Raw genomic sequence first — 20,443 nt, forward strand, 5'->3', positions numbered from 1 at the left:
GCTGAAATCACTGCTTCTTAGTTATTTAAACTTCCACAGTCCGATACTACAACACAACAAGACACAAATAAAGTCATTAAAGTGGAATAAGTTGTTCGAAAACTGAATAAAAGGCAGCAAGTTAGCTCTTGGTGGCTAATTCGCACCCCTCACAGCGAGATGTTCGCCCCGCCCACTGCCACGTAGAGACATTCCTGCCCATACAACCCCCCCTCCACACTCCCCCCAATCAAAAATCTCCAAAGTAATCCCCAAACTTTACTTTAGTGACGCTAAATATTGAACTATTATGCCGTCGAAGCGTGTAAATATTACACAAGTTTAGCTTTGACATGTGCACGCGAGCGAGGCTAAACCCGGAAGTCAGTAGGGGGTGTGTGCGCGCGACGTGGAGACCCCTACCACGTTGACACTTCGCCGAGGCTCCACTGCGCATGAGCAAAAACGTGGTAACCCAAGTAAAAAAAACACTCCATTGAAGCCTGTTGGACGTGTCAAGTCCACGTGACGCGAAGATAACATAATACCGGAAACTGTACTTTTTGTTTCACAATAAGAGATATGTAATATCGCTTTAGTTTATCTTTGTTTGTGTTTGTCACTCACGATTAGTTTATTAATGATGACTCCATGATTCTTATCATTTATTACGCACATTAAGGCGTGTTAAATAGAACGATGAGTTCTTTTGTATTCGTCGCTCAAGCGGATGTGGTGTTAATCCATGCAGCTTTACAGGATGTCTTTCAAGAACTAGGACCGGGAAGGCAGGACGTCGGTCCTACTTAGCGTAGACTTTGAGGAAACCACCCGGGACACACACACACTCCGCCACCATAGTAACTTTGTACCCCTCCTCAAAGTCTACCCCCGGTCTAAAAATGCTGCGGGGGGTGCACAGGGTGGCGTGTCTGTCGGTTCTGGTGGCCTTAGCCGCCTGCAGCGCTCCCCTGGTTCCGTTAGACGACATCCTGATCGAGAAGACGTTCGAACCCGAGCAGTGCGTCCGCGCCGTCAAGGTGGGCGACTATGTCCGGTACCACTACAACGGCATGTTCCCGGACGGCAAGAAGTTCGACTCCAGGTAAGACCTCCGCAAGGGTTCCGGTTGGAGGGCGCTGAGAGCCACGCAGGCACACTGAGCTGTGGGGACACTCGAGCTGAAGCGGTTTCAGATTTGGGTCCACTTTGGTCCGTTTTAACAGTCTAAATGTATCAAAATGAGTCAAACCAGTTTGTTAAAGTTGTTGAAACCAAGTGGCTCAGGTTCAGTTGGCATTGATGGAATTATAGGATCCGAGGCCCGTTCAGACCAGAAGGAGAACTGGGTCCTCTTTAAAGCTGACGTGCAATGTGAACACTGAATCAAATTGAATCCGCTTTCTGTTGAGTGATTTTTCCACATCCAATCCTTTCGGTACTAAAATGAATCAAAAAGGGATTCATCCTTCTCGCGCTCAAATTGGAACTTCATTTCAAAGTGGTTCCAGGTGTCCCGCCGGACCACTTTGAACCACTTTGGCTCTGGGTTGGACACCACAGTTCATGAAAAGGCAAAGTAAACCCCAATCGCTTTGTATTCACATTGCACACCAAATGTTGACTTGTTACTCCACTTTGAAAGGATTTAGTTCAGAATGTCTAAACAGTCCTAAAGTGGACCAGAGTAAGACGAGAACCAGCAGAAAAAGGTTTGACTTGCTCTCACGGTTCCTGTAAGTGACACCAGAAAGTCGAGTGAACCGGAACCACTTTGTGTTCACATTGTTCAGATTAAACACACCAAATGTTGACCTTTTAGTCCACTTTGAAATGACTTAGTTCAGAACATCTAAACAGTCCTAAAGTGGACCAGAGTAAGACGGGAACCAGCAGAAAAAGGTTTGACTTGCTTTCACGGTTCCTGTAAGTGACACCAGAAAGTCAAGTGAACCGGAACCACTTTGTGTTCACATTGTTCAAGTTAAACACACCAAATGTTGACCTTTTTATTTCACTTAGAAGGGAATGAGTTCAAAATGTCAAGACTGTTTCCACAAAAGTGGACTGCAGTAGCTTGGGAACAAGAGGAAACGGTGACCCCCAAGGGGGCCCCAGGGTTCATGTAGAGTGGCGCCAGAAACCTGAATCACATTTGTTCACCATTTGTAAACCATTTAGAGTCAATGTGAACACTGAATCAAATTGAATCCACTTTCTGTTGAGTGTTTTCACACATACAATCTTTGGTATTGGTCAAAAATTGAACTCAATCCTTCTCACGTTCACATTGTGACTTCATTTCCAGTTCCAGTTCTCCCTCTGTACCACTTTGGGGTGTGGAGGCACAGTTCTTAAAAAAGCCAAGTAAACCTGAACCGCTTTGTGTTCACATCGCTCACCAAATGTTGACCTTTTAGTCCACTTTGAAAGGATTTAGTTCAGAATGTCTAAACAGTCCTAAAGTTGACCAGAGTAAGACGGGAACCAGCAGAAAAAGGGGGCCCTAAGGTTCATGTAGAGTGGCACCAGAAACCTGAATCACATTTGTTCACCATTTGTAAACCATTTAGAGTCAATGTGAACACTGAATCAAATCGAATCCACTTTCTGTTGAGTGTTTTCACACATACAATCTTTGGTATTGGCACCAAAATTGAACCAACAGTGAAAGGGACTCAATCCTTCTCGCGTTCACATTGTGACTTCCGGTTCCAGTTCTCCCTCCGTACCACTTCGGGTGGGGTGGCACTCTACAGTTCTTAAAAAAGCCAAGTAAACCCGAACCGCTTTGTGTTCACATCGCTCAAAATGTTGACATTTCAGTCCACTTTGTAAGGATTGCGTTCACACTGTTTAACAGTTTCACAATTGTGGACTGGAGTAGCTTGGGAACAAGAGAAAAAGTTGACAAGGGGGCCCCAAGGTTCATGTAGAGTGGCACCAGAAACCTGAATCACATTTGTTCACCATTTGGAAACCATTTAAAGTCAATGTGAACACTGAATCAAATTGAATCCACTTTCTGTTGAGTGTTTTCACACATACAATCTTTGGTATTGGCACCAAAATTGAACCAACAGTGAAAGGAACTCAATCCTTCTCGCGTTTACATTGTTCCAGTTCTCCCTCCGTACCACTTTGGGTGAGTTCTTAAAAAAGCCAAGTAAACCTGAACCGCTTTGTGTTCACATCGCTCCAAATGTCAACAACATTTCAGTCCCACTTTCAGTCCACTTTGTAAGGACTGAGTTCACATTGTTTAACAGTTTCGCAAATGGGCCCAAAAAGTGGACCGGAGTCACTCAGGAAGCAACTGAAAAAGATCTGACTGAAACGGTTCTTGTAAACCGCATTGTGTTCACATTGCACCGACGGGGTGAACCACTTGGGAACAGGTGTGACTTCAGGTGTGATTGGAACCGCTTTGTGTTCACATCGCTCCAAATGTCAACAACATTTCAGTCCCACTTTCAGTCCACTTTGTAAGGGTTGAATTCACATTGTTTAACAGTTTCACAAATGGGCCCAAAAAGTGGACCGGAGTCACTCAGGAAGCAACTGAAAAAGGTCTGACTGAAACGGTTCTTGTAAACCGCATTGTGTTCACATCGCACCGACGGGGTGAACCACTTGGGAACAGGTGTGATTCCAGGTGTGACTTCAGGTGTGATTGGAACCGCTTTGTGTTCACATCGCTCCAAATGTCAACAACATTTCAGTCCCACTTTCAGTCCACTTTGTAAGGGTTGAGTTCACATTGTTTAACAGTTTCACAAATGGGCCCAAAAAGTGGACCGGAGTCACTCAGGAAGCAACTGAAAAAGATCTGACTGAAACGGTTCTTGTAAACCGCATTGTGTTCACATTGCACCGACGGGGTGAACCACTTGGGAACAGGTGTGACTTCGGGTGTGATTGGAACCGCTTTGTGTTCACATCGCTCCAAATGTCAACAACATTTCAGTCCCACTTTCAGTCCACTTTGTAAGGACTGAGTTCACACTGTTTAACAGTTTCACAAATGGGCCCAAAAGTGGACCGGAGTCACTCAGGAAGCAAGTGAAAAAGATCTGACTGAAACGGTTCTTGTAAACCGCATTGTGTTCACATCGCACCGACGGGGTGAACCACTTGGGAACAGGTGTGACTTCGGGTGTGATTGGAACCGCTTTGTGTTCACATCGCTCCAAATGTCAACAACATTTCAGTCCCACTTTCAGTCCACTTTGTAAGGGTTGAGTTCACATTGTTTAACAGTTTCACAAATGGGCCCAAAAAGTGGACCGGAGTCACTCAGGAAGCAACTGAAAAAGATCTGACTGAAACGGTTCTTGTAAACCGCATTGTGTTCACATTGCACCGACGGGGTGAACCACTTGGGAACAGGTGTGATTCCAGGTGTGATTGGAACCGCTTTGTGTTCACATCGCTCCAAATGTCAACAACATTTCAGTCCCACTTTCAGTCCACTTTGTAAGGACTGAGTTCACACTGTTGAACAGTTTCACAAATGTGCCCAAAAGTGGACCGGAGTCATTCAGGAAGCAACTGAAAAAGATCTGACTGAAACGGTTCTTGTAAACCGCATTGTGTTCACATTGCACCGACGGGGTGAACCACTTGGGAACAGGTGTGATTCCAGGTGTGATTCCAGGTGTGATTGAGACGGTTTGTGTTCCAGCTACGACCGAGGGAGCAGCTACAACGTGTTTGTGGGAAAAGGGCAGCTGATCCAAGGCATGGACAAAGCTCTGGTGGGAATGTGCGTCAACGAGAGGAGGCTGGTGAAGATCCCGCCACACCTGGCCTACGGGAAGCAAGGATACGGTGCGTAGCCTTCATGGCGGCTGTGGACACGGCGTGTAGGGGTTCCGGTCTTGGGACTAAATGTGGTTTTGTGGCTTGATTGATGTCATTTGGGAACTGGGGGTCCAAAGGTTGTTCCAAAAATTCATTGAAATAGTTGAAGTTTCTTATTAAAGGGGACCTATTATCCTATTATGCTCATTTCTAGACCCTTTGCATTGAGTTGTGGACTCCTATAGAGCAGCTACACACAATAACCCAGCTTTCTAGATCTTCCAGAATCTGCCCCTATTCCAGCTGGATTTCCAAAACGCTCTGTGGCCACGCCCACTCAGCTTCTACAGCTAATAGCTTGTATCTGGGCACGCCCATATCAGGAAGGCACACCCTCTGAAAGCATACAAAAGAAAGAGTGCAACATTCTTCAATCTTTGTCAATTTTCTTCTCATAATAAAATAACTTTATTATTATAAATTTAAAGATTGTATTTTAATTTTTTTTATAATTTTATATATTTGTAAAAATATTTTTTAAATCTTTTAACAAATAAATATATTATAGATACATATTTCTTTAATATTTTAACTATGCACTACTAAAATATAGTTTATTCTTGTTATAGAATATGACTTTTTTTCTGTTCATATTTTGCCATTATTCTCGTAAATCATTTTAGTGGCAGAAAGTTGAAATTCATGAAATACTTTTGTATGAAATACTTTAAAAAAAATTAAAAAATATAAAAATAAAAAATAAATAAAAAATATATTAAAAAAATAAATAAATAAATATATATATATATATATATATATATATATATATGCGTATATTTCCTCATATGATTCTGACATTATTGTCATTCATGAAATACTTTTTTATGAAATACTTAAAAAAAAAAAAATATATATATATATATATATATATATATATATGCGTATATTTCCTTATATGATTCTGACATTATTGTCATAAAGGGTGCCCTATCAATCAGCCACCGATCAATATCGGCCGATATCAGTGAAAAAGCCCGTTATTGATATCAGCTGATACTTTAAATGGCTTTGGATTATCGGTATCAGGATCAGGTTTCAGGATCGGCAGCATCAAACCCTGACGGGAACATCCCTACTTTCCTTTTTCCTTATTGTCAAATTACAACTTCTATTTTTAGAAATTGTCATGGCTCAATGAAAAAAAAAACAAGCTCGGGCCACAAACGGTCCCCCGGCCGCACTTTGGACACCCCTTTCTCCTCAAAGAAAAGTGCTTAGCTTGGGTTGATTACGTTCAGGGTTCTAACCGCCCCGCTGGCGTCCCCGCTCTTGGCCTTTCAGGCGACATCATCCCGGCGGACGCCATCCTCCACTTTGACGTCCTCCTGCTGGACGTGTGGAACCCCGAGGACGGCGTGAAGGTGGACACCTACCACACCCCCGCCACCTGCTCCAGGAAGGTGGAGGTGTCCGACTACGTACGCTACCACTACAACGGGACGCTGCTGGACGGAACGCTCTTTGACTCCAGGTAGAGCTTACACACGTCCATGTTTGTTTTATGGGTGATACCGTATAATACAGTTTTATTCAAGGGCCCTGAATGCACCTTTTTCCCTCCTTTATGTTGTGCTTTTTTGTAACAATTATTTCAACTTTTTTTCTTGTTCTCCTTATGACTTTATTCTCATAATGTTTTCCATATTATTATTATTATATTCAACTTTTACTTTACTTTTATTTCACTTTTACATTTCCTAAAATTTGATTTTATTTTTTACATTTGTACTCTTGAACATTTGAATTTTTATATTATTTTTTTTCTATATTCTTACATCTCTTTATTCTCCTGAAATGAGTGCACATTTTCCCCACATTTTGCCTGTTATTTTTTACTTATTTTTATTTTTTACAATTGTACAAATATTTAAATTTAATTGTAAAAATATTGAAATATATTTAAATATTTCTTCTTGTAAATGTTCTCCCTTAAAATTATGTTTTTTTATAATTATATAATAATATAATTATATATATTTTATTATTATATTATATTTATTATTTATTATATATAATATAATAATAATAATAAAATAAAAAATATAATAATTATTATTATTGGTATCATAATAATGTGATTTTATTATTGTAATCTTAACTTTACCAACCAACAACAAGTTTTTTTAAATGTAATGTTTTTCATAAAATTATTTTATTTTTATTATTTATATTAATATTTAATATTTAATTTTTTTGCATTTTTTCCTCATCATTTAATTTTAATATTTTGTCCTTATTGTCATAAAATGACTGCTTGTTTTTTTAATTTTTTGCTTTAACAAATAGTTTTTGTAAATATTTGTAAATGTATGTATTTGTATTTTGTAAATATTAAGTTCCTTGTCTTTTTTCTCTTAATATTATGTGTACATTTTCATAGTATTTTGACTTTACTATTGTAATATTAAAAGTTTCATTTCCAAGATTCTGATTGAAATGAAAATTTGATTCTGAAAAATGAAGGGCCGTACTTTGGGCATCCATGTATGGCGGTCAAAAGTTTGGAGACACTTTATCATTTTGCTGAATGAGATAATGTCCCTAAACTTTTGACGGGTAACAACACAACACAATCCATTTGAGGAATGGTCTCCGCTTTGTGTTCCAGCCACACCCGCATGCGGACGTACGACACCTACGTGGGCATCGGGTGGCTGATCGCTGGCATGGATCAGGGCCTGCTGGGCATGTGCGTGGGCGAGAGGCGCATCGTCACCATGCCTCCGTCCCTCGGATACGGCGAAAACGGAGACGGTGAGCGATCCGCCGAACGTGACGAGCCTTGCTCCTGATTGGCGACGACATCGGCGGAAGTGCTTTGATGTTCCGGTGATCATGTGGCGTCCGTCGTTGCTTTGGCGCTGAAAGCGATTCGATTATATTATTGTTTTTATGATTATTATTATATAATAATTCTATAATGTATAAGACAAATGAAATATAATTTAAATTAAAATTAAATTACATTACAATTAAATTAAAATTAAAATTAAAATTAAAATTAAAATTAAAATTAAAATTAAAATTAAAATTAAAATTAAAATTAAAATTAAAATTAAAATTAAAATTAAAATTAAAATTAATTGAATAAAATTAAATAAAGTACAAATTGAATAAAATTAAATAAAGTACAAATTTAATAAAAATTAAATAAAATACAAATTTAATAAAATACAACGTAAAATACAAATAAAATACAAAAATTTAAAAAAATAAAAAAAATAAAAATAAATGAAATAAAATAAAACAAATAAATATTAAATAATAAATGGACTAATGAATAAAAAATAACGATAATACTATACTAATAAAAATGTAGGATTCTTTACAGCAATATATTATATTACATACAGATAAAGAGAAATATTAGCAAATATTTCAATGTCATTATTACATTTATAATAATATTAACATTTGTAATAATATCATATAATATATTACTAATTACAGCAATAGTATTTTTGAGACCCCCCAAAAAACCTTTGGATTCAGAAACATCCAAAATGAAATTAAAATTAAAATGAATGAAAATATCCAAAAGTTTCTAACATTGATTCCAAGTGTTCCAGACTGTAAATAAACACACCAAACCAAAGAGCGGATGTGTTTTTCCAGGTAGCGACATTCCCGGCCAGGCGTCTCTGGTGTTCGACGTGGTCCTGCTGGACCTCCACAACCCCCGAGACGGCATCGCCGTGACCAACCAGCAGGTCCCCGAGTCATGCGGTCGCAAGACGGTGGAAGGAGACTTTGTGCGCTACCACTACAACGGGAGCCTCCTGGACGGAACCTTTTTTGACTCCAGGTCAGTGAGGGCACGTGAGGGGTGTTGCCTTAAAAAGCTTCCGCGCGCCATTCCGCTTGTTGGCCGCAAGGTGGCAGCACTCGTATGGGTCTTCAATTCGGCCTTCTGGGATCTGGATGAGGACGCGCTTGGGGGAGAAGACAAAAAAAACACTTTCAATTTCTATTCATTTGATTTTTTAAAGACTAATTAGTGACTAATTGGACTAATTGGTAACTGCATTATAAGTAAGTGCTACCTAATGATGAGAAACACCACAGTTGGTGGAGTTCATGTGTGGGTGAGGGTGTGAAAAAACAAGCTTTCAAGGTCGTCTGGGAAGGAATGTGTGTGGGGGGGCTGCAGGGGGTGCAGCTGTAAAGATACGGGAGGGAGACGGCAACAATATAACAGGATGTGGTCTTATGGATGGTGGGACTGGGTGAGAAGAAGACTGGACCAGCAACAAAGTCCTCAGTATCAGGATTTTCATTACCAGCACGACCTTGAAATGTCTGTTTAATATATAAATTAAAATAAAATAAAATAAATTAAATTAAATTAAATTAAATTAAATTAAATTAAATTAAATTAAATTAAATTACAATAAATTACAATAAATTAAATTACAATAAATTAAATTACAATAAATTAAATTACAATAAATTAAAATAAAATAAATTAAAATAAAATAAATTAAAATAAAATAAAATAAATTAAAATGAAATAAATATACATCAATATACATCAATATACATCAATATAAATAAATATAAATAAATATAAATAAATATAAATAAATATAAATAAATATAAATAAATATAAATATTATGAGACCCTAACAAAACAACACATGATGGGGAAAATGACATTGTTAAAAGATAAGATAATACAACAATATAATGTAAGATAATACTACAATATTAATACAAATAAATAACAAGAAGAATATCTACAGGAAGTAAGAATCATTGGAAAATTAAAAAAAAATAAACTGCAGCAGGAATGAAAAAATCTGCTGTAATTTTACAAGAATGAAGTTGGAATATCGCAAGAAAAATATTGTCATATACAACAGCAATATTTGTAACATTACGAGGAAAAATAATGTCATTTTAGTAGCATAGCTGTGAAATAGTATTTTTCAAAGCCGTAATATGAGAAAAAAATGGAATCATAAGTTACAATAAGGTGATATGATATTGTGAAGAAAAATAACATTTTGGTATCCTACAGTTGGATTATTAAAGGAAGATGTTTTTATCATAAGAAACAGAACCACTTTTAGAAAATGAGTTATGTTAGCAATGTGGTCAAAATATGATGAATAAAGTCATAATTCTGGGAGGAGGAAGAACAAAATGAAAGTTTTAAATATTTTGAAAAAAATCAGAAATAAGAACATAGTCAAAATGAAAAAACAAGAGAAAAAAGTTGTCATTTTGCAGAATTAATGTTGTAATATTATGTCATTTTAATAGCATACATATTATTATTATTATTATTATAATGACATATTAAAGAAAAAAAACATTCATTCATTCATTCATTTTCTACCGCTTATCCTCAAGAGGGTCGCGGGGGTGCTGGAGCCTATCCCAGCTGTCTTTGGGCGAGAGGCGGGGTCCTCCCTGGACTGGTGGCCAGCCAATCACAGGGCACATATAGACAAACAACCATTCACACTCACATTCATACCTATGGACAATTTGGAGTGGCTAATTAACCTAGCATGTTTTTGGAATGTGGGAGGAAACCGGAGTACCCGGAGAAAACCCACGCATGCACGGGGAGAACATGTATGTATAGTATTTTATTTTGAAATAATTTTTTTTTGCAGCTACTCTCGTAACCGCACATACGACACCTACGTGGGGCGGGGCTACGTGATCGCCGGCATGGACGAAGGACTGATTGGCGTGTGCACGGGGGAGCGGCGCACCATCACCATCCCTCCTCATCTCGCCTACGGAGAGGAGGGCACAGGTAGGCGTGACCAAAAAGACCATTTGGAGTAATTGGAAGACATGAGGTCGCCTACAGCCGCTTTTCTGGCTTCTTTCCAGGTTCCAAGATCCCCGGCTCGGCCGTGCTGGTGTTCGACGTGCACATCATCGACTTCCACAACCCGGCGGACACGACGGAGATGACGGTCACGCTCAAGCCGGACGTGTGCGAGAAGACGAGCAAGAAGGGCGACTTCGTCAAGTACCACTACAACGCCTCGCTGATGGACGGCAGCGCCCTGGACTCCACGTCAGCCCGCATTCTTTCATCCTGCCGCCGACGCCGCTTGGCTTCATCGCTCATGGGATTCGTCGTTTCCTCTCTTTCAGCTACAACTACGAGAAGACGTACAACATTGTCCTGGGAGCCAACCAGGTGGTCCCCGGCATGGAGGAGGGGCTCATTGGAATGTGCGTGGGCGAGCGGAGGCACCTGGTCATCCCTCCTCACCTCGGCTACGGCGAGGGAGGCGTCAGTAAGTGCGGCGCCCAACAACTCGCTCATGACCTTCACACGCCACATCGCCCGATGGGGTGAACACAATCCGACACAACCCAAAAGTAGAATCGGGAAAAATACAACATGGATTATTTTTATTTGGTATTATTTATTATTATAGACTTATTTTATTATGTATTTAATATATTTTGATTTTCTTTAATTTCCTAATTTTTTGATACATATTTTATTAATGTTTAGAATTTTAGGTATTTTTTTTTATTTTCTATTATTATTATATATTTATTTTATTAAGTATTTAATATATTTAAATTTTATTCAATTTCCCAATTTTTTATACATATTTTTTAATGTATAGATTTTTAGGTATTTTTTTATTTTGTATTATTTATTACTATATATTTATTTTATGTATTTAATATAGTTAGATTTTATTTAATTTCCTAATTTTTAAATACATTTTTTTATGTTTAGATTTGTAGGTATTTTTTTATTTTGTATTATTTATTATTATATATTTATTTTATCATGTATTTTATATATTTTGATTTTATTTAATTTCCTAATTTTTTTATGTTTAGATTTTAGGTATTTTTTTATTTTGTATTATTTATTATTATATATTTATTTTATTATTATGTATTTTATATATTTTGATTTTATTTAATTACCAATTTTTTTTATACGTATTTTTTAATGTTTAGATTTTTGTTCGAATCTTTTTAAATTTGCCGTCAATGGTTGCATACATAATTAATAGAGTAATAATAAATCGATAAAGACATTTTAAAAATGAACATTTTGGCTTTCAGCATCCTTTCATTTTTAAAATGTCTTTATCGATTTATTATTACTCTATTAATATCAAATTATTTTATATTTTTTAATTTTGTATATTATATAATTTATTATTTTTTTATTTTGTAATGTGTCTGTTTTTTTATATTTTTGTTTGTATTTTTTATTGTGCGTGTTTTGGTTTCCGACGAGTTAAAGAGGTGTAGAAATGTTTACATAAAATGATACATTTGATAATATTTATTTTTTACATTATTATTATTGATTCATATTTTAACTATGTTATATTTTATTATTTTCTATATATTTATATATGGTTATATATATTTGCATATGCAAATAACACTAAGGCAGCAATGGGAAGGTTTCCGTTTTGTTTATGGGGAGCTAAAGACCCACCTTATGGCGACTGCTCCTCTGGTCTCTGAGCTGTCCATCAAACCTCGACCAATCAGCAGCTGATTGTTTTGTTTGCGTGCAGCCGGTGAGGTGCCGGGCAGCGCCGTGCTGGTGTTTGACGTGGAGCTGGTGGACATGGAGGAGGGACTTCCTGAAGGCTACATGTTCATCTGGAACCAGGACGTGTCGGCGGACCTCTTCACCGAGATGGACAAGGACAAGAACGAGCAGGTGGAACCTTCTGAGGTACGGAGACCCTCCCGACACTTCATCAACCCTCACGTGTGTAACGTCAGGAATATATTTATCTCATAAATCATAAATTATACTGCCGAGTACTTGACTACATCCTTTATTAGTATTTTAATTATGCATATTTTTACCTAAATGAAACAAAACAAATGCTTAAATGGAGTAACACAGAAACATAAGGAAGGTATATTTGGTCACTAGGTGGCAGTAGCGTTACATTCAGACAATTGCCACCGCAGGAAGCACTGTACACAAACAGGAAGTAAAAACAAACCGACCAAAAAAGGCTATGTTATGTCTTATTTATGTCTTAAATGTATTATTGTCTCTTATCACTTCTACTATACTAGCTACTAAAGTGTAAAAGTGACTATAGGGGTGTTATTTTGTGTCAAGAGGGCTCTAATAATATTCAAAGCATATTTAGAAGGTGGTAAACGCGTTCTCTACGCTCCCAAAATATGGCTACCTTTACACACACAAGGGAGCAGATTCGGAGGAAGAAGATCGCCAATTAGCATACGCGTGCTAACTCATCCTTGCTACGTGTAGCAGCCGCTGGAGGAAGGTACCCGGTCGTCATATCGATGACTTTCACGCCCCGCACAGCCGGGTCGCAACATTTTAAAGCGCATGCAGAGCTACAAAGGGATAAGACGCAGGATGTCGCCTACAGCCACAGCGGTTAATGGCAAAGTTTTGCGACCTCATTTGAGACCCCGGAGCCACGCCCCTCTGCGACTCCCGGGAGACGAGCCGGTAAAGAATGAATGACTTAGTTGTCGTTTTTTTTGTGTCTTGGCTAGTTCACCGACTACATCATGAGGCAGGTGAGCGAGGGCAAAGGTCGCCTGGCCCCCGGCTTCGACCCCTACCGCATCATCGACAACATGTTCAACAACCAGGACCGCAACGGCGACGGCCAGATCACGGCGGCCGAGTTCCGGCTCAAAGCGGACGAAGCCGCCGCCCACGACGAGCTATGACGGGGCTTTGGACCCAGGGTCTTCGTCTAAAGGTTGGGGGGGAGGGGGGGGCGGGGATTCAGAGTAAGGGGGTTGTACTTTTTTTTTTTTTTTTTTTAACCAATAGACATTTTTTTGTTGTACTACTTTAAAGACTGGCAGGATACTCAAATGAGCCAAATGAGTCTGGACATTTTACTATGTTTTTTTTTTATTTTATGTGTACAAACGTCGCTCCTTCTGCAGTACACGCATCTCCAGTACACGCTACCTAGTACCTGCATCTCCTAAAGACAGTACAGGTGAGGAAACCCACTGCTTTCCCTGTTGCTATCCCGAATTCTCCATCACGGTCCACACTTTGCTGCTTTCCACTAAGATAGAATGATGCATTCAATGTGGCTGGGTTTTTCTGCGTACAGAAAAACAACACATTGAGCTCTATTTTCGTAGATCATGCGCACCTGTTCTGCGTCTACGGGGTGTGGCCACTGCACTTTGCAAATTTTTTGAGCGGCGCGGTACGGCGCACCCGCGCCCCCCTGTACCTCCCATCGGCGCAAGTGGCAAAGAAGGACTAGAGAAGGCGTGATAGGGTTTAACACAACCGAGTGTAATCTTAACGAATCAAATAAACGCCTTTAAATGCGCAGGGCGCACTGGACTGCGCAACAGAGGCGCACCACAATGCGCGTCGTGCACCACGTACGCCACCTGGTGGACACTTCATCTGTTAGTGACATTAAACACAGAAAATGAACAGTAAAAAAATATATCTTACTAATATAACTTTATATTATATTGTTTTTAGTTGTTAATTATTAGTTATGGCTAACTTTCTCTGTGATTGGATGTTTGGGATGGAGTCGTGGGGGTGCGCCACAAAATTAGAGCTCAATGTCGCCAACAAACGCACACTCTTAATGTTACCTTTACTTGTCTCCACTTGGCTAAAACGCTGCTTGGTTTTTGGAGTTTCCTGCAAAACAAAACTTATCAGGTTTTTTCATAATTATTTTTGTTCTTTAATTTTTTTTTTTTTTTGTTCTTTAAAATGTCCGAATATCTTGTCTTTCACTTATGTGGTATGAAAGTGCGTTGTGGATTCACGCATAAACACGATGATCCATGGAAGGATGATTCCGTGGAGGAAAGGATGACTGCTTTGTATGTTTTTTTTTTTTTTTTTTTTTTTTACAATTTTGTTGCATTTTATGACTATTCCATCATGTCATATTTAATAGTGTAATATTTAAAGTTGCCTTCAAATTTTTTCAGAGCAAAAAGGTCAAACAAGTGCTTGCTCACATGGTTTGTTTACACGGCAAGTAGGATTTTTACCCTTTTAAGCAGCGGCCTGTCTGCCCTGCGTAGGAGCGTGTGTGCCACCCCCCTACAGTCCTCATACAGTGGTATGTCCCGGAAAGCCCAGGAATATTCAAAAAGTATTACCGAGTCCCAAAAATCTTCACTCTAATCCCCCTCATGTGTGTTTTATGATGTGGGGATGCTAGTATTGGGTGTTTGTGGGACTATACATTGGGGGGGTGGGGCTTACACAGACTATGCAGTGGAAAAAAAAAACATTTGGAATAAAAGGCGGGAAAAGATCAGCTCTGTCTTTCATTTTGCAAAATCTCACAAGCAACCGTCAACAAGCCGTGGTTGCTCAAGTTGTAAATAAAGTTTTCATTCTTAAAGTACCGTATTTTTCGGACTATAAGTCGCACTTTTTTTTTTTTTTTCATAGGTTGGCCGTTCCTGTGACTTATACTCCAGAGCGACTTATAAATGAAAAATGTTTTTATGTTACGTAAATACTGGACACCTTTTCTGTTCATGTTTATACAAAGAGAAAACAATTGGGAAAAAACAAACAAAGAAGAACTGTGTGGTAAAAAGAATAAAATTGCAAAAATTAAGCTAATGTTTGGTAAAAAAGAGAAAAATTAGAAATAGTTAGATGTTTGTTCAAAGCAGAAAAACCAGGGAAACATTTCAAAATGGAGAAACAACAGAACATAGTGTAGATACAGGTTACATTTAAATACTTCATCTTGTAATTCCCAATTACAGAAATTGTTGAAATCCTCCGCTTAAGGATTCTAAGTGGGTTTCAAATCGAGGATACGGGACTCTTAAAGAACCAAACCATAGAATGAGAACCAGATTGTTTATTCCTGACAACAATACCTAATATAAATAGAAAAATGCATGTTCTCCCCGTGCATGCGTGGGTTTTCTCCGGGTACTCCGGTTTCCTCCCACATTCCAAAAACATGCTAGGTTAATTAGCCACTCCAAATTGTCCATAGGTATGAATGTGAGTGTGAATGGTTGTTTGTCTATATGTGCCCTGTGATTGGCTGGCGACCAGTCCGGGGTGTACCCCGCCTCTCGCCCGAAGACAGCTGGGATAGGCTCCAGCACCCCCCGCGACCCTCGTGAGGAAAAAGCGGTAGAAAATGAATGAATGAATGAATGAATAAATAGGCATCCGGGCAGTTCCTGTATGCCTACAAGTAAGCGGGGGGCCAAAGCACCGTTCCTTTCCCTGCCCAGCCTTTTATATGTACATCCAAGATTGTGCAAGAGGCTAGAGTGGTAGACCAATCAGCTTTCGGGAGGAGGGGGGGGAGAACGTACCCAAAAGTGGAACTGCGGCGGCAGTGAGCCTAATTGGCCAGTCCGCAATCAACTCCAGGTGTGCCCAGTGGGACCGCCTCCTGCCAGAGTAGGTGAAAACACAGGAGGAAAGAAAGGGAGAATGTAACAGTACCCCCCCCCCCCCCCCCCCCTTTAACAGATGCCACCCAGCGGCTACCGTCTGTAAAAATCAGATAACAAGGTGCGGACCGAGAAATCCAGGAACCATCTTCTGGAACGTACCCCTCCCAGTTGACCGGGTACTGGAAACACCCGCCCCTTCTTCTGACATCAAGTATGACCTTGACAGTAAAACCACCAGGATGACCTGATCTAAGAGCTAAGGTCCTGGTATCTGACCCCCCCTTGCTATATTGACTATACTCGCTATACTTTGGTGGACGTTTGATCAGGTTTGGGGGCACCGGGATCCCGCCTGAAGATGGCGCTTGTTTGTTATGTGCTGACTGGATGAGAATTTGGTGGGAGCTGAACATGAATAAATGGATTATTTTTCTTTCCCGGTCAGCCCCCCCCCCAATTGCCCATGGGCAATTGCCCATGTGGCCCTAGCTAGAACCATACCACTGATGGATGAATGAGAAATGAACATTAGTTTGTTATTCTGCTGAAAACACACACACACACACACACACACACACACACACACACACACACACACACACACACACAATCATCAGTTAAAAAAACAAGGAACAACAATCATTTCCCCGCCTTAATGACTTCTCTGACCAATGAGTGTGTTAAAAGGGGGTGGGTGGCCTCGGACGGCCCCCTTTATGAGTGGCCCTGCACTTGGCGAGCCCGCACGGAGTGATGTCACTTGCTGTGCGCGTGCAGCTGAGCGGTTCCTTTTCCCTCCAAATTAGCCCGACGGTTGGATTTGCTCCTTTGATGCTAACGCCAAACAACGACGACGTTGTGTGTGTGTTTTTTTTAAGTTTATAGCGGTGTTTTTATTTTTTGGGGCTTTTTTTCCAACATGTACTCTGGACGGAACTTCTGGAACGACAGTTTAGTCTGTCAGGTGAGTGCTCGCTGAACCGCGGAAGACGCTACACGACACTAGTGTATTATCCTACTGCTATACGCTTAGTACACTCGCCATGTTGGTTAGCATAGATGACATGTACTTACATATTTGAGTACATGCTTTGTGACTTCATGAACTGTTTGTGTGGTTATTATGTGGATATTTTTGACAAAAAAAAAAAAAAAACGCCAGTATGAACTCCTTTCATGTTGTATTTGGGTGATTAGGAAAATAGTCCACAGGTGTCACAAGGGTTTGTGATGCTAATTTCGAAGCATCATAAACACTAAGCTTTAGTGTTTATGATGCTGTATGTTGGACGCTTGAGGGAAGAATCACTGCTTATTTTACTGTTTTGAAATATGATTTCTTTTGTGTATATTGATGAACATGTACAACAAGTACGGCTGTAAGTATGCCAGCTTACACCACGACTGAAATAACAATTAAACATGTAAAGCAAGCAAACATTAAAAGCTATGGAACCCCCTAAGGGACGTGGACGCAAATAATTTGATGGGTTAAAAAAAAAAAAAAAGAACAATTTTTGCAAGATCTCGCCGGACACGAAACGAGCAGACTTAGAAAAAGGTGAAGTTATCTTGCAAAATTTTTTTTTAACCCATTAAAATTATTCACCCCGCAAGTCCTCTCTGGGGTTCTGTTAAAAAGTGGAGATGTTTTTTTTTTGTTTTTTTTTAAATTGCAACTGCTTGGTCTTGAATTTTGGGATGTTTTAGAAGATGAACAGGAAGAGGAAGTGTTCCTGCATGCTTGGACCCCCACTTTTGTGTCATTGTGACCCCACATCGTTTTCACTGAGTGATTTATTAACATCTGCAAGCAAAAATGGACTAAAGCGGCACAGTATGGACGCACTTTTTTTTTCAGCCTGCCCAAAAAAAAAAAAAAATCTTAGGAATGTTACTTAATCTATAATGAACATAATCCCCAGTGTTAGGGATGTGGGAGGACTGAGGAATACAGGGGAAAAAAACCCACACAAGCACAGGGAGAACGTGGACATTTTTTTGAAATTTTTGGACTTGGACTGATTTTTATGGAACAATTCCTGAATTTTTTTTATGGATCAACAATTTTTGATTTTTTTTTTTGTGGCTAGGAAATCTTTTGCTGTTTTTTTTTTTTTTTGTCGAGACATTGTTTGGCTAAGTTTTGCATATTGCTTTTAGCCAAATGACACTACAAGGATAACATAATCATTTTTTTTATGTCGGCTATAGTGCGCAAGCTAGCAAGATCAGAATGTAATCTCATGTCTTCAACCTTGTGTGGTTGCATGATGTGACAATAAAATCACCAAATGTCGCTGTGATGGAAACAGGAAGGAGGAAACAGCTGCTGAAAGCAAGCAGCAAGTGTGCTTCCTTGTTTCAAAAGGGTCGTGGCTAGACGCCTATTTTGGTTCGCCAACTGATGTCCCCTCCCCCCCCTTGAATTGGAACTTGAATTTGAATAGGAACACCTCTCAGCTAATGGAATGGTTTCTGGAGGAGAATCTTCAGGGCACCCCAGTCAACACTCCTGAGACATTCCAGAGGAAGGCTGCCGACGTCCTGCACCGATGGTCCTGTTATTTGTGTGCCATCTCTGGGCTGGAGATTGCACTTTGATTTGATTGCAATAAAAACAAACAGCTGTTCTGGTGTGCTTGATTACACCTCTTCCAATATTCTCGAATTATCCTGATGACAAACGGTAAGACTGGCTTTGTGGGCGTGGACACCCCCCGATGTCACATTTGCTGGCAACCTGGCAGGAAACAAACTTAAAAAAGGGAACCGAATGAGCTTTTAAGTAGAGCTACAATATGCAAACTTAGAACATTTAAAAAATGGGGTAAGCCAGGTTGTTTTTCACCTGATCAAAAGTTCAACACCAAAGGCTATAAAAGCCAAGATCTGCTCCAAACTGTCATTCTTAGCTTTAGCCCTCCTGATGGCTAAAGCTAAGAAGCTTTCTCTTCTTCAACATGGTGGAGTTGCCTTAGCCAGGCCTCTGGCTGCTGAGGTTGGTCGCAGTTCTACATTTTTGTAAAGATCCTCAGCATTATGGAACAAAAAAGTCAAGCGGTAGACCCAAAGAAATGACTGATCTGATGGGCTGTCCGCCAAGACACGGGGCGGTCCTGGACCCAAATGAAGGCCCTTACTGGTGCCGACTGCAGCACAATAACCATCAGACGCCATCTGCAGGAAAAGGCTTTCAAAGGAAGTCAAAGACCTGGTCTCCAACGCCATAAAACTGCCCGTTTAGACTTTGGAAGGGAGCATCAAACATGGGACATTGAAAGGAGGAAAAAATGTAACCTTGGCGGTCCAGATGGCTTCCAACGTTACTGGCATGACAAGGAGATCCCACCTGGCACAGTGGAAGGGGGTCCATCATGGAACGTAGAGTTTCAGGTGGTGCAGGGTTGTCAAACGGTGGTCGGTTGCGCCGGGCATCCCTGATGACCGATGGCCCTGGTCTGTGTGGTAACAGATGGGTTCTTCACCAGTTCATGACGCTGGCTTGACCAAGGACTACTTCTTCTCTTTTGGACCATCCCTCATGTTCCCTTGGTTGACATCCCATGGAGAACATTTGGGGATGGATGGCAAGGGAAGTTTTTTAAAAATGGCCATCAGTTCCAGACAGTTGACGCCCTTGGTGAAGCCATCTCCACCACTTGGACCAATGTTCCCAATAGCCTCCTGGAAACACCTGCATCAAGTATGCCCAAAGCCATTTTGGAAGTGGTTAACAAGAACGGTGGAGATACTACTTTCTTTTTTTGCGGTTTTGAGGTTTTTTTTTTGTGTCATTTTTGGAGCGACGGTCTTCAACTTTTGATCAGCGGATAAACGGCCTATTTCACTTGAATTGTTGTTTTCAATGAAGTGCTTTTTGCCCCACTCCCATTGCACTGCATCCCTATTGGTATCTGTTTGGCAACATAAAATCCTGATTGGAACATCCTTAGTAAAAATAAATAAATAAAAGGAATTTAGGAAAGAATAAAACTGAATTTGAGAAACTATAAAAGAACTCCAACATTGGTGTAAACACGCCATACAAAGTGAAGTTGCGAGCAGCTTGACGATGAAAGACATGACATCAACATGGAGGCGGCGCCAGGCGAGTTCGGCCACCATATGTGAATGGATTGTAGATGCTCGGTCTTGGGGTCCGATCTGCTTTAACTGTTGTCCCAGCTTTGGCGAAAGCCGGCA

General features: G+C 39.9%; 2 protein-coding genes across 8 annotated transcripts in view; both read left to right on the top strand.

Moving 5' to 3' along the window:
- The first annotated feature begins 759 nt into the window (after nt 1-759).
- On the top strand, nt 760-13,560 carry LOC131101756 (peptidyl-prolyl cis-trans isomerase FKBP9-like). Its single transcript, XM_058047100.1, has 10 exons — nt 760-1,084; nt 4,664-4,809; nt 6,124-6,313; nt 7,451-7,596; nt 8,458-8,647; nt 10,468-10,613; nt 10,694-10,883; nt 10,964-11,109; nt 12,373-12,536; nt 13,349-13,560. The coding sequence occupies exons 1-10, from the start codon at nt 882-884 to the stop codon at nt 13,526-13,528; spliced, it is 1,701 nt and encodes a 566-aa protein (XP_057903083.1). The 5' UTR covers nt 760-881; the 3' UTR covers nt 13,529-13,560.
- A 3,384-nt stretch (nt 13,561-16,944) lies between these two features.
- Nucleotides 16,945-20,443, top strand: part of LOC131101543 (uncharacterized) — a 40,457-nt gene continuing 36,958 nt past the window's right edge. For 5 of the 7 annotated variants that reach the window (XM_058046800.1, XM_058046801.1, XM_058046802.1 and 2 more), the window contains exon 1: nt 16,946-17,201. In XM_058046800.1, the coding sequence (XP_057902783.1) occupies nt 17,157-17,201 (45 nt within the window). In that variant the 5' untranslated portion in view covers nt 16,946-17,156. Of the gene's footprint in view, nt 17,202-20,443 lie in introns of all 7 variants that reach the window. The other 2 variants (XM_058046804.1, XM_058046807.1) reach the window with 1 other exon arrangement.

The sequence above is a fragment of the Doryrhamphus excisus genome, chromosome 14 (genome assembly GCF_030265055.1).
Source record: "Doryrhamphus excisus isolate RoL2022-K1 chromosome 14, RoL_Dexc_1.0, whole genome shotgun sequence".
Classification (NCBI taxonomy): Eukaryota; Metazoa; Chordata; class Actinopteri; order Syngnathiformes; family Syngnathidae; genus Doryrhamphus; species Doryrhamphus excisus.

What these genes read in the sequence shown, in the direction of transcription:
- LOC131101756 (XM_058047100.1), top strand. Translation starts at nt 882, where the DNA reads ATGCTGCGGGGGGTGCACAGGGTGGCGTGTCTGTCGGTTCTGGTGGCC. An exon ending in GGCAAGAAGTTCGACTCCAG is followed by an intron (nt 1,085 to 4,663) that starts GTAAGACCTCCG and finishes TTTGTGTTCCAG; the next exon opens with CTACGACCGAGGGAGCAGCT. An exon ending in GGAACGCTCTTTGACTCCAG is followed by an intron (nt 6,314 to 7,450) that starts GTAGAGCTTACA and finishes TTTGTGTTCCAG; the next exon opens with CCACACCCGCATGCGGACGT.